This window comes from Piliocolobus tephrosceles, chromosome 19, assembly GCF_002776525.5.
Source record: "Piliocolobus tephrosceles isolate RC106 chromosome 19, ASM277652v3, whole genome shotgun sequence".
Lineage (NCBI taxonomy): Eukaryota > Metazoa > Chordata > Mammalia > Primates > Cercopithecidae > Piliocolobus > Piliocolobus tephrosceles.
Window position 1 is genome coordinate 25,075,776 of NC_045452.1, and position 10,597 is coordinate 25,086,372.

Genomic DNA, 10,597 nt, shown 5'->3' on the forward strand with positions numbered 1-10,597 from the left:
ACTTTGAGTTGATTTTTTGTGTACGAGGTAGGGGTCCAACTTCCTTCTTTTGCATGTAGATATCTAGTTGTCCTAGTACCATTTGTTGAAAAGACGATTTTTTCCCCCATTAAATGATCTTGGCACTCTTGCTGAAAACCAACTGATGGATGATAAACTTAAGGGTTCATTTCTGGACTCTGAATTCTATTCCATTGATCTATAGGTCTGTGCTTCTGCTAGTACCACACAATCTTGATTAATGTAAGCTTGTAGTAAGTTTTAAAAATGAGAAGTGTGAATCCTCCAACTTTGTTCTTTTTCAAGACTGTTTGGCTACTATGGGTCCCTTGCATTTCTATATGAATTTTAGGATTCACATGTCAGTTTGTGCATGAAGCCAGCCAGGATGTTGATTATTGCATTGAATCTGTAGACCAGTTTGGGGAGTACAGTCATCTTAACAATACTGTCTTCCAACCCATGAATACAGATCTTCTTTATTTTCTCTTTTTGTGAGACAGGGTCTTACTCTGTCACCCAGGCTGGAGTGCAGTGGCTGAATGTCAGCTCACAGCAACATCTGCCTCCTAGGCTCAAGCAATCCTCTCACCTTAGCCTCCCCAGTAGCTAGGACCACAGGTGTGTGCCACCATGCCTGGCTAATTTTTTGTATTTTTGGTAGAGACAGGCCTTCGCCATGTTGCCCTGGTTGGTCTTGAACTCCTGAGCTCAGGCTGTCTACCCTCCTTGTCCTCCCAAAGTGCTGGGATTACAGGGGTGAGCCACTGTACCAAGCCTACAACTGATTTTTACATATTGATCTTATGTCCTGTAACCTTGTGAATTTCATTAGCTCTAGTAATTATTTATGGATTCCTTAAGTATTTTCCATATACAAGATCAGGACATGTGAAACGGATAATTTTGTTTCCGTTCCAGTCTGGATGCCATTTATATTTTTTTCCTGCCTAATTGTCCCGGCTAGACCTCCAGCAGAGTGGTGCGGGCACACATCCTGGTCTTGTTCCTGCACGTGATGTTTTTAAGATATATCCCTTTTGTTGCAGGATGTTAATTGTCATAGCTACATAATATTTAATTATGTGACTATGATGCAGTCTTTCACTAAGGGACTTAGATTATCTTAAGCTTTTTGCTCTAATAAACATGGCTATGAATATTTTTGTATATTTCCTGGAACATATATGTAAAAAAGAGATTCCCCATTTGTATGTAGTAAGTTGATCTATATCCTCTCTGATTCTGATTTTATTACACTTATTTATTTTTCTTTGCCAACCCAGTGCTACCATGGTATATTTTTTGTTGTCTTAATTTATCCTTCCATTTGTGTGTGTGTGAAAGCAAGTTTATCAGAGAAGTAAAGAAAAAAAGCATGACTACTCACAGGCAGAGCAGCCTGTATTTCCATTATTATTAACGAGATTGAGCACTTTTTCAAATGGTAATTGGCCATCCTGTTTCTTCTTCTGTGAAATGCATGTATATGTCTTTTGCTCAGTTTTTATTTTTCATTTTTTGTAGAGATGGTCTCGCCATGTTGCCCAAGCTGGTCTCGAACTCCTGTACACATGCAATCCTCCTGCCTTGGCCTCCCAAAGTGCTGGGATTATAGGTGTGAGACACTGCACCTGGCCCTAGATTTCTTTTAGAACCTGAGGAACGCTGTGGGCCATATTCCCAGAGAAATATAAATGTGTACCTGTGCATGCGCATACACACACACACACAGCATTGCATGCCTAATTTCGACAAGTCGTAGATTCCTTGAGGCTCACTGTGACCATGACTTCCAGATTAAAATCCCAGTGTCAAAGAACAACTCTTGGCTGAGCATGGCGGCTCACGTCTGTAATCCCAGCACTTTGGGAGGCCGAGGTGGGTGGATCATGAGGTCAGGAGATCGAGACCATCCTGGCTAACACAGAGAAACCCCATCTCTACAAAAAATACAAAAAATTAGCCGGGCGTGGTGGCAGGTGTCTGTAGTCCCAGCTACTGGGGAGGCTGAGGCAGGAGAATGAGGTGAGCCCGGGAGGCGGAGCTTGCAGTGAGCCGAGATCACGCCACTGCACTCTAGCCCGGGCGACAGAGCAAGACTCTGTCTGGAAAAAAAAAAAAAAAAAAAGAACAACTCTCGTTTCATCATGAGTTATGTGGGGAAATGGGATTTGCAATATGGACATTTTGCCTTCTGCCAGTTAGGAGCATGTCTGTTCCCTAAATGTGGGCGCCCCCTGCCTCTGCACTTAGATCTCCAGCTCGCTGCTTTGTTTTCCAGAGGTTACTGTAGCTCCTTACTTTCAGTCCTCAATAGTGTCATGAAATTTCTTCCATTATTTTTTCTTTTCTAGATTCCAGTTAGCATTTCCCCCAACTCATGACTTCTGCTGAATAAGAGAAAAGAGCAATATTTAGGTTCATTTCCTGTTTATTATTAAAGTGATGTTCACAAATGTTTCATTACATGCATATGGGGGACATGATGGATAAAACAAAACTGAATATTGGTGGCAACTAAAAGGAAGATGTGGTTATGTTGGTATTTGTAGGCAGAGTCGCTGCCAAGCGCCTGGACCATACAGTGCCCTCACAGTAGCCAGAAGTGAAGCCTGCGGGCCTTGAGCACAGCGCCCTGGTGTCCTGTTCCCTGGGCAATGTGGCCTGGCCCTGGTGTCCTGTTCCCTGGGCAATGTGGCCTGGGTCTGCTCAGCATGTTGGAGGTTCTGATCTCAGCGGAACAAGACACCCGGCATTGGTCAGCTCCTTCTTCCTCCTTCTGCTTTCTGCCACCCATCTGCTGAGGGCACTGGGCACTCTTACTTGCATCTCTGCAGGGCTGTGCCAGGGCCTCCCCAAGGGCAGTGGGGACACTCGGCAAAGGGCACTTGAGCCTCTGGCTGTGTCTGCTCACATTGGCACAGTGAATGCCCTGTCTGCCTGGTAGGGAAGGCAGAAGCTGTCCTTTCTCCAAACGAGTTTTTCGTGCTTGTGAAGGAGGCAGGGAATGTCACTGAAGTCACCCTGGCCCCGGATCCTTCTGTTCTCTCCCCTCCCTGCAACCTTCTCTCTGTCTCTGAACTCCACCGCGAGGGCTGACCTGGCCCAGTTTCCAGTCTGTAAGCTTCCAATTGATCAACATTTTAGAGACATTTCCTACCCTGGGATTAGATGGGCTTGAGTTTGATTCCCAAATCCAGGGACTACCAACTCTTTGCCTTGGGCATGTCCTGTGGTCTCCTGAAGCCTTCATTTCCACATCTAAAGAATGGTCTTAACCCCACCATCCACACGGGGCTGGGAGGATGGGATGCGTGGATATTAGAGGGTTGAGCCCAGAGCCTGGCGCCCAGTGGGCACTGAGCGTCAGCTTCCCTGCCCTTCCCTTCTTCCTGTTGGGGCTTGGGGGTGCAGACGGTTCCAGGGAGCTCACCCAGGGGCTCTGAGTGGCATGGTGCAGCAGGGGACTGGAGAGGCCTTGAGGCCATCGCAGCAGGTGCTGGGAGGGCACGCAGGCCATGCCTGTGTTGTCTGGGCTCCAAGGATGTTTTGCCCACACCTGATGTCCTTTCCAAGAGCAAAGCAGGTGGGATCAGGCCGACCCCAGCTCTGCCTGCCCAGGACTTACTCCTGGAAGGGCCAGGGATCTGTGGGATCTGTGGGTGCAGAGGCAGCCGCGGGAGAATAGCAGGAGCTCTGTGCTGTCTCTCCACATCCTCCCTCACCCCTCATTACATCCTCTGCCCTTAGCCTGAATGATACCGGCTCAGCACAGACAACTTGTGCATCTTTGGTGAAAAGGGACCTCAATGTCAGCTGCAGTTTGCCAGGGCAACCAGACTGCCTGAGCATGGACCAGGGGAGGTGAAAATGGCTGGACCCCCTGCGTGGGAAGGAAGGCTTCTCCCTGCGGGGCATGCACTGTGGCACGCAAGGTGAGCAGGCTGTCCCGGGCAGCTTGTCTGCTGTCTGCGGCAGTGTGTCTGTCTGTCTGTCTGCTGTCTGGGGCAGCTTGTCTGCTGTCTGCGGCAGTCTGTCTGCTGTCTGCGGCAGTGTGTCTGTTTGTCTGCTGTCCGGGGCAGTTTGTCTGTCTGTCTGCTGTCCGGGGCACTTTGTCTGTCTGTCTGTCTGCTGTCTGGGGCAGTTTGTTGTCTGTGCAGGGCACCAACCCCCTCTCTTTCTAGGAGCCTGGCACACAGGAGGTGCTCAGTAAATGTTTGCTAAATGACTCAACTTATTTCAGTATCTTATTTTTTCCTGCTGGGGGTGGTGGAGGTGCCGGAATAATATTCAACTCCAAAAATGTAAATTAAGCATCCGTATGGCTTAGACAGGCCAGGAGCCTCCTGCCGTGGACAAGCCCAGGGGAGAGGCTTCACCGAGAGGCTGCCTGCGGACGGTGCGTCCCTTGAGAATGAGCATGCGTGAAAGGGGAGGCCATTCACACAGAAAACCATGCTCACTAGAAGCGGGGGAAATGACTTCTCTCCCAGGGCTTTCAAATTTGGCCTCTTGTGCCATCCTTGTCTGGGATGTTTCGGCCCATGTTTCAGCTCTGTTTTATCTGTGTGTCCCAGGCCAATGGGTAGCCAGAAAGAAAGCTGCCCGAGGCCTCCACCATGGGCCCTGCAGCCTGGGCCACCATGAAGGCAGGGCAGGAGTGGGCCACACTGTCCCCTTGGGGAGCCAGCGTTTGGGAAACTGGTCACCACCTGGCCAGCGCGACTTGTGTGGGGCAGGGGCACTGAGGCTGGGGAGCGTAGGCCGATTCTGCTGCTTGAGAGGCCGGTGCAGAGCCCAGAGCAGGAGGAGGGAGGTTGGCGTGGCTGTGGCTGCGAGGCTCTGGCGCGGGGAAGGACAGGGAGAGGCTCTGGCATGGGGAAGGACGGGGAGAGGCTCTGGCGCGGGGAAGGAATGGGAAAAGGCACAGCCTAATTCTGGGCAGCAGATGAAGCCGCCTGGCTGCAGGCTGCCCTCAGCGGCTACACGAGCCCTCACTCATGGAGGGCCTGGCTCGCTTCGAAACCCTGCCGCAGGTTCCTTCCCTTCCCGTGGTTTGTTTCTGGAAAGTAGAAACAAACTTGGGAATGCCAGGAATGTGAGGCAGAAAGGTCCCCCCACACCTGGGTCCCCCCTAACTCCTGGGAAGCTGTACGGGAGACAGTCTGGTTTTCCATGCCTGTCTTCACACAGGTCCTTCGGTTCCCTGGGGTGCAGTGCTCCACTAGGAGCTGACCCAAGCGCAGGGGAGCCTGGAGACCGGGCATCTGCCTCCGTCCCAGCCAGATAGCAGGGCGGGGACTCCCAGCAGCCTGCTTGCTTCTTGGCTCCTCTCCCTGGAGCCGTGTGCGGCGCTGGGGACCTCATCAGCTGCTCAGATGACAGTCGAGGAGGGGCTATGCTGGCCTCCCCCTCAGACAGCATGGGGGCCTCCTGCACTCTCCGCCCTCAGCTTCCATCTTTTCTTGGGCCTTGTTACGTGGATCCATCCTACCTGGCCCAGTCCTTGTTCCCCACTTCTCTTTTCTCTACACCTCCATCTTCAACCAGGTGGAACAGCCACCTCACATCAGTCAAGCTGCCATTGGCTTCAACAATGCGCTTTGCTGTCCACGGAGTTCTCCTTGGGACCATCCTGCCCTGAGGCCCAGGGTCAGCTCTAGTTTAACAGGGGGACCCCCAAGTTCCCCAGTGTGAGACTGATGTGGAGACTGAAGACAGAGCCCAACCCTGGAGTTCAAGTCACCCAGATGGTGTGGGAGGCCCAGGGAGGCTGCCAGCAACCTTGCGCTCCTCACGGCCCCTCCCGTGGGCTGGGAGCTATAGAAGGGCTTGCGAGGGAAAGCAAGATGAAGGCTGGGTTGCGTCTGCACCTGCCCATCCAACTGTGCCCTGGGCACGCTGGGCATGGTCTGACCACGGTGGTGAGTCCTGGAACATGAGGGGAGGGGAGGCGGGCAGTGGATCTGTGGGTATGTGGGTGGCAACTTTCAAAACCACCCAAAGGAACTGCACAAAGAGCTCAGAGGTTAAGAATTCTTTCTGTTTTGGAAAGGATTAAAAAAAAAAAAAATACCCTGACCAGGCGTGGTGCTCACACCTGTAATCCCAACACTTTGGGAGGCCAAGGAGGGCGGATCACGAGGTCAGGAGATTGAGACCATCCTGGCTAACATAGTGAAACCCCGTCTCTACTAAAAATACAAACAAATTAGCTGGGCGTGGTGGCGGGCGCCTATAGCCCCAGCTACTCGGGAGGCTGAGGCGGGAGAATAGCGTGAACCCGGGAGGTGGAGCTTGCAGTGAGCTGAGATCGTGCCACTGCACTCCAGTGGGCGATAGAGCGAGACTCCATCCAAAAAAAAAAAAAAAAACCACAAACCCTTAAGTGTGATGGTTGATTGCATGGTCGTCTTGGTTGGGTGGAGGGATACCCAACTAGCTGGGAAAACATGTGAGGGTGTTTCCGGAAGAGGTTAGGATGGGAACCGGCAGACTGAGTGAAGACATCCACTCCATCCAATCTGTTGAGGGCCCCAGTAGAACAGAAGAGGGAAGAAGGGAGAACCCTCCCTTTTGGAACTGGAACATCCGTCTTCCTCGTTCTCGGGGCTTTGGATGCTGGGACTCACAGGGTGGCCCCCAGCTTCTCGGGCTTTGGACTCAGACTGAGTGACAGTGTCACTTCTTCTGGTCTCCCACTCGTAGACAGCAGATCGTGGGACTTCTTGGCTTCCAGAATCCGTGAGCTAATTCCCATAATGCAGCCCCTCACACGTCTGCGTCTGTATCCTCTGGGTTCCGTTTCTCTGGAGAACACTCATGACGAGGCGACACCCCTCCCGGCACCTCCCTCAGGAGCTGTTGCTGCAGGCTCGCTCAGGAGGACGCTCGTCTCTCATCTTGGGGATGACTGATGGCTCCACAAAGGGAGGGAGGAAGGCCTCTTTCCGGAAACCAGGGCTGGCCTGCGTGGACTGTGGCCGGAGGAGGGGCAGGGCTTTAGTTGACACTGACCTACCCACCGAGTGCAGAGGCTCCACTCTCTCTCCAACTTGAGTTGGACTTCAGCAGAGAAGGCAGCTGATGGCAGCAGGAGCCAGGCCGGGGACCCCGCTGCTGTGGGCACACGTGACAGCGTAATTCCTGAGCTCCAAGCCCTCTTTTGGGCTGTAGAATATGTGATGACCGGCCTACCTCGTCACCAAGCCCTGAACCTCCAGGGACCTCACTTGCCTACCTCCATCTGTGCAGTCCTCAGTGTGCCACAGCCTCTTAAACTGTGTTCATGTCTTGCCAGCCAGGCTGGGCCCGGGGGTGACCAGGAGGAACCCTAGAGGCAACTTCAAGCCGAAGAATGGAGTTCATTTTAAGAGTCTCCCAGGTCCCTTGGGATTTTCAGTATTTGTTAACCTGAAACACACAGACCATTTCCCACGCAGGTGCCGCAGCGCACAGGCAGATGAAGAGCCGGCGAGGCCTCCTGGACCTTGGCGCGGAGTTCTGCTGGCAGCATCCCCAGCGCTGGCCTCCCGGCTGGGTGGGACACATGCACTCGGTCATCGCCCAGACTCTCTTTCCCTCGGCATTTCCCTGCTTGCTTCTTTCTCCTGCCACCTTGTGAAGAAGGTGCTTGCTTCTCCTTCACCCTCCGCCACGATTGTAAGTTTCCTGAGGCCTCCCCAGCCATGTGGAGCTCTGAGTCAATTCAACCTCTTTCCTTTACAGGAAAGGAAAGAGGTTTCCCTCTAAGTGGGGGCGGCATGGTGTAGCAAGAGGAGGCTGCGCTGGGAGCCAGGCCTCTGCCAGCCAGCTCCTCTCTCTCGCCTTTCCTCACTGGCCGCTCTGAGTCTCCTTGTGGTGGTACAGCCTGTGCTCCTGTGAGCAAGGCCTTGTTTCCTGCTGACACCTGGGCATAGTACGGACCCCAAGGTCACTGCCACAGGGTCAGAGCCAAGGCCCCTTCTGCAGTTTATTGCAGGGCCCCTCCACCTCCTAGGAACAGGTCCAAGGGGAAGTATCTTCCACTGAGTCTTGTCCAAGGGCAGTGAGGATGCTGGCAAGGGGACTGGGCTGAGGTCAACACTCCAGCAGAGCATCTGAGCTAGTTCTCGAAGAATTCGTGTTCGGAAGCAAGTCCAAGGCAAGCTGTGCTCTCCCCAGCCCCAAGGGCTGCCGGCCTCACAGAAACAAGGGCAAATGCTGGGAGGAGCTGTTTAGGGAGGCTGATAGCTGCTGGGACTCACTGGGCTCATGCGGGAAGGGATGGGGTCACAATTCATATTTACAGTGACCAAAGGGCATTCTCCTAAAGTACCCACAAATAGAAGTGTATATATATATATTTATATTTATATTTATATATATATATATATAGAGTACTTCATTAAATGTTCTGTTGAAGGAACGCAGAAACCTCCAGTCTCCTCTCCAGCAGCTCTGTTCCATCCCATCACAGAACCCTTAGAGTGTAACAGCCCGGAGCTGTGGCCTTGCCTGTGGCTGGAGGAGTTGGCAGAGCGTGGGGCCTGCGGATGCTAGCACAGGCTCATCGACCTCCCCGAGACAGCACCTTTGTCCCCTCCTCTCTCCCCTGGCCTCCTGTCTCGAATGACCACGCCTCCCAGAACATAGGCCCCACTTCCCCTCTCTCCTGAAATGCCAGGCCAGGCGGAGGGTCCTGCAATCCTGCTACCTGCAGTCGGTCCGCCAGGGCTCAGGAGAGGGCGCTCTTGGTGTCCTGGAGAAGGGAGGCGGAGGGAGGGAGGGAGGCTTCCTGAAGCAGGGTGCTCCCACAGGGGCAGCGGGTCCGAAGGGTGCCTGGGCTTGGTCTCCATGGGCTGGTCGGCTTCCCTGAAGGGCAGTGCCATGGGGTTCCCAAGGCGACGAGGAGGCCCATGCAGCTCCCACTGTGGAGGGCAGGTGCGCCCTCCGTGGACCAGGCCACCCCCAGGCAGGGCCGCTCCCCCTAGTTATTTGTAGGGCCGCAGGAACCGAGATACTTTGGAGCGCAGCAGTTTGATGAAGGACCGTGGGAACATCTCCTTGGACTCCTGGGCTGTGTACTTGAAGTAGTTCTGGGGATGGGCCAGCACGTCGAAGAGGGCCTTGATCAGCTTCTTGTCCTGTAAGATAGGGTGGGTGGGAGGTGGGGGAGGCTTGGGGCCTGTAGGGTCTGTGGGGTGGTGCCAGGCTGGGGGAGAGGAGAGAGTTGGGCTGGCTGGTGGGTTTCAGGACCCCACAGACCTTTTGGTTTTAATAGTATAACCGGTTTTTGTTTGTTTATTTTTTTGAGACAGAGTCTTGCTCTGTCACCCAGGCTGGGGTGCAGTGGCGCGATCTTGGGTTACTGTACCTCTGCTTCCTGAGCTCAAGTGATTCTTCTGCCTCAGCTGCCTGAGTAGCTGGGATTACAGGCACGCGCCACCACACCTGGCTAATTTTTGTCTTTTCAGTAGAGACAGGGTTTCACCATGTTGGCCAGGTTGGTCTCAGACTCCTGACCTCAGGTGATGCACCCACCTCGGCCTCCCAAAGTGCTGGGATCACAGGCGTGAGCCACCGCGCCTGGCACATAACTGGTTTTTAAATAGATCCTTGGCATTAACTCTTGGGATTCCAGTAAGATTTTACTAAAGGCCAGGTGTGGTGGCTCACACCTGTAATCCTAGCACTTTGGGAGGCTGAGGCGGGCAGATCACCTGAGGTCAGGAGTTCGAGACCAGCCTGATCAACATGGCGAAACCCCATCTCTACTAAAAATACAAAATTAGCTGGGCATGGTGGTGCGTGCCTGTAATCCCAGCTACTCGGGAGGCTGAGGCAGGAGAACTGCTTAAAACCGGGAGGCAGAGGTTGCAGTGAGCTGAGAGTGCACCACTGCACTCCATGCTGGATGACAGAGCTAGACTGTCTCAAAACAAACAACAAAAAAGATTTTATTAACAAAGGGTTCCACTGCAAAACAACACAACACAACCAACATTTGCAAATAGAGAACACTCGGCCAAGAGCACAGGCTTTGCAGCCGGCAGATCCCAAATTGTCACTTCAGGCCTGCAAGCTGGCCCGCTGGACCTCAGGGACATAGCTTTGCTGCTCTGAATTTCATTCTTCCCTGCACAGGGAGCTCATGATGCCTCTTCCTGGGGCTGTGAGGAAAATGGTCTGCACTGGCGTGAGCAGAGAGCCCGTCCTCAGCGGTGCTCAGTACAGGTTTGCTGTGGGGATCTAGGCAGCAAACGGGGGCTGTCCTCCGGAGCAGTCTCTGGAGGGCACATGCAGTCCCCGCCCTCTCTGAGCCCCAGGCTCTTGTCTTTCTAGTGGGGCACTGGCTGCCACCCTGGGCAGAAACTGTGGAGCAGAGGTGAGACCTGGCGTAGGTCTGGTGCCTGACAGAGTCCCCAGAGCCTGGCCCAGGGAAGGTGCTCAGCAAATGGTGACCACCACCTGTTGGGGTGTGAGGGCTCCTCGTCCTATTGACTCTGGCTGCATCTGCTGTGTCTGGGGTGGACCTGTCCTGGCACACTCATCTCTGTGTACACAACCACCACACCCCATACCATACACCCACTCCCCACACACTCACCCCTAC

At 53.5% G+C, this 10,597-nt stretch overlaps 1 protein-coding gene across 2 annotated transcripts in view; it reads right to left on the reverse strand.

Moving 5' to 3' along the window:
- Positions 1-8,203: 8,203 nt before the first annotated feature.
- The window catches only part of SCUBE1 (signal peptide, CUB domain and EGF like domain containing 1), a 141,915-nt gene continuing 139,521 nt past the window's right edge, over positions 8,204-10,597 (reverse strand). For both annotated transcript variants that reach the window (XM_023222223.2, XM_023222222.2), the window contains one exon: positions 8,204-9,128. In XM_023222223.2, coding sequence (XP_023077991.1) covers positions 8,976-9,128 — 153 coding nt within the window. In that variant the 3' untranslated portion in view covers positions 8,204-8,975. The remainder of the gene's footprint in view (positions 9,129-10,597) is intronic.